The following is a 2,201-nucleotide window of genomic DNA, read 5'->3' on the forward strand; positions in this document are numbered from 1 at the left end:
ATGGATGGATGGATGGATGATGGATGGATGGATGGGATGACAGACAAAAAGACATGCAGTGATGGATTCATGTATGAATGGAACAAGAGACAGATCCACACAGGGACAGGGGGAGGGAGGAAGGGATGGATGGGAGGACAGAGGAATGGAAGGAAGGAGGGAATGATGGAAGGACAAATGGAAATATGGTGGGATGGAAGGACAGAGGGAGGGAAGGAGGGATGTACCAGTGGGAACAAGGATGGATGGATGGATGGATGGATGGATGGATGGACAGATGGACGGAGGGATAGAAGGAGAGAGAGGAGGAGCGATGGCTGCGTGGATGGATGGCTGCACGGACGGACGGATGGACAGATGGAAGGACAGACGGGTGGCTGGATGCTCCTGGCTCAATGCCAAGCCCTTACCCGTGTCCTGCCGGAACTGATGCATGGACTGGAGGTCGATGACGTAGGGCGCCAGCTGGACATCGACCTGTCCCAGCACCACGCTGCCACGGGCATCCTCCTTCAGCACGTTCTCGATGTGGTGGCACACGGCGGCCGAGTAGGGCCTCCAGCGCCCGTGCTCGTTCAGCCACTCCCACACCACCACGCGGGCCAGGTTTTGGGGGGGGAACCCCAGGCCCCCCGAGGCCAGCATGGCCCCCGAGCCCTGCCGTGCCATGCCCGGGGGACGGCGGCTCAGCCCCGCACCATCCCCCGCCACGGGGACTCGGGGGTCACCCGGGGCCCCTCCAAATCCTCCTCCCGGCTGCCGCCGGCCGCGGGCTCCGGAGCTCAGCGGAGCAGGCGCTGCGGGGCTCTGCAGAGGCGGGTGCTGCCAGCCAGGTCCCCGAGGTCCCCGAGCCGCCCGGTCCCGCTCCCCCGAGGCCGCCGAGCGGGGCTGGGGCCATCCATCACCCGGCACGTCTTCCCCGGCTCTTCCTCCTCCCCGTGGTGCCGGCAGGGCTCAGGCTCCAAAAAATCCAGCAGGACCTCGCAGACTGCGTCGGCTCAAGGATGGCGGTGTTTGTGAACGGTGGCGGGGACACACAGCCACGGTGCTGTCCCCGAGACGCCCACTCCTCCTCTTCCTCCTCGTGTCCTGCTGCTCAGCCTGCGTCCTCTCCGGCTCCACGGCTGTCCCCAGCTGGTGCCAAGTGATGGGGGTGTCACCTGCAAAACAGGGACACAGCGCGGGTCACCCCGGGTACCGCCGGCCCGGTGGCAGCTGGGGGACCGTCCCCATCGCCCCGAGGGGCCGGCGGGCAGCGAGGCCGCCGTGCCCGCAGCCCTGGCAGCGTGGGCTGCTTGCCAGCCCCGGCCGGCTGCTGGCCTCCAGCGTGACAGAGGGGACAACGGGGACGGGGGGGGACAGGCCACCCTGCTGACGGCCCTGGGGGGCTGCTGGGAGTCCCACGAGCCCGGGAAGCCTCATCGCTCCCCCGCTTTGGGTGCCGGGGAGCCCGCGGGCCCCGGATCCCGCTCCAGCCGCCGCTGATTTATGATCTGCACTGCAGGCATCGGGCTGGGGGTGATCCCGGCCCCCCGCTCCCGGCCGGCCACGCTGCCAGCCACGGCAGCCCCCAGCCCCACGGCGAAGGGTGGGGGGCCCGGGCAAGGGGGATCGGCTGCACAAACAGGCGGCAGACAGAGGGACAGCCACGGCCGGGCGCACACAGACACACTGACACCGAGACACACGGACACACGCGCAGCCGGTGACACGGACAGACAGCGGGACCGGCACGGACGCACACGGGGAGCCGCGGCAGCACAACAACCCCCCCGCGTTCTCACACACACGGCCACACGCTCGGGCTGGGCTGTGCTCGCACGCACCGCGCACCCCACACGCGTGTGCGCCCAGCCCCGCGCCCGCCGTGACCCCGAGCACCGCGGACGGGGGGGGACCCTCACCCCAGCCCTGAGCCCCCCCGGCACCGCGCGGCCCGAACCAGCCCCGGCACCGACAGCCCCCCACAAAACGGGGCCCGGCTGCTCTTCGTGGAGGGGGGGTTGAAAGACCAGGCCCGGCCCCGTGCACGGTGTCCCCCCCCGCCGCACGGCAGCCCCCCGGTGCAGGGTCCCCCGCCGGTGGTCGGTCCCCCACGGTGCACGGCAGCCCCCAGGCCGCCGGCGCACGGCCCCCCCGGCTCACGGTATCCCCGAGCACGGCGGGCTCCCCCCGCTCGGTGCCTGTTGTGTGCCCCCCCC

General features: G+C 70.4%; 1 protein-coding gene across 1 annotated transcript in view; it reads right to left on the reverse strand.

Moving 5' to 3' along the window:
• DTX1 (deltex E3 ubiquitin ligase 1) overlaps positions 1–1,265 on the reverse strand; it is a 10,012-nt gene extending 8,747 nt beyond the window's left edge. Inside the window, exon 1 of the mRNA XM_015643742.3 lies at positions 411–1,265. Coding sequence (XP_015499228.1) covers positions 411–669 — 259 coding nt within the window. The 5' untranslated portion in view covers positions 670–1,265. The remainder of the gene's footprint in view (positions 1–410) is intronic.
• Positions 1,266–2,201: the final 936 nt, after the last annotated feature.

This window comes from Parus major, chromosome 15, assembly GCF_001522545.3.
Source record: "Parus major isolate Abel chromosome 15, Parus_major1.1, whole genome shotgun sequence".
Lineage (NCBI taxonomy): Eukaryota > Metazoa > Chordata > Aves > Passeriformes > Paridae > Parus > Parus major.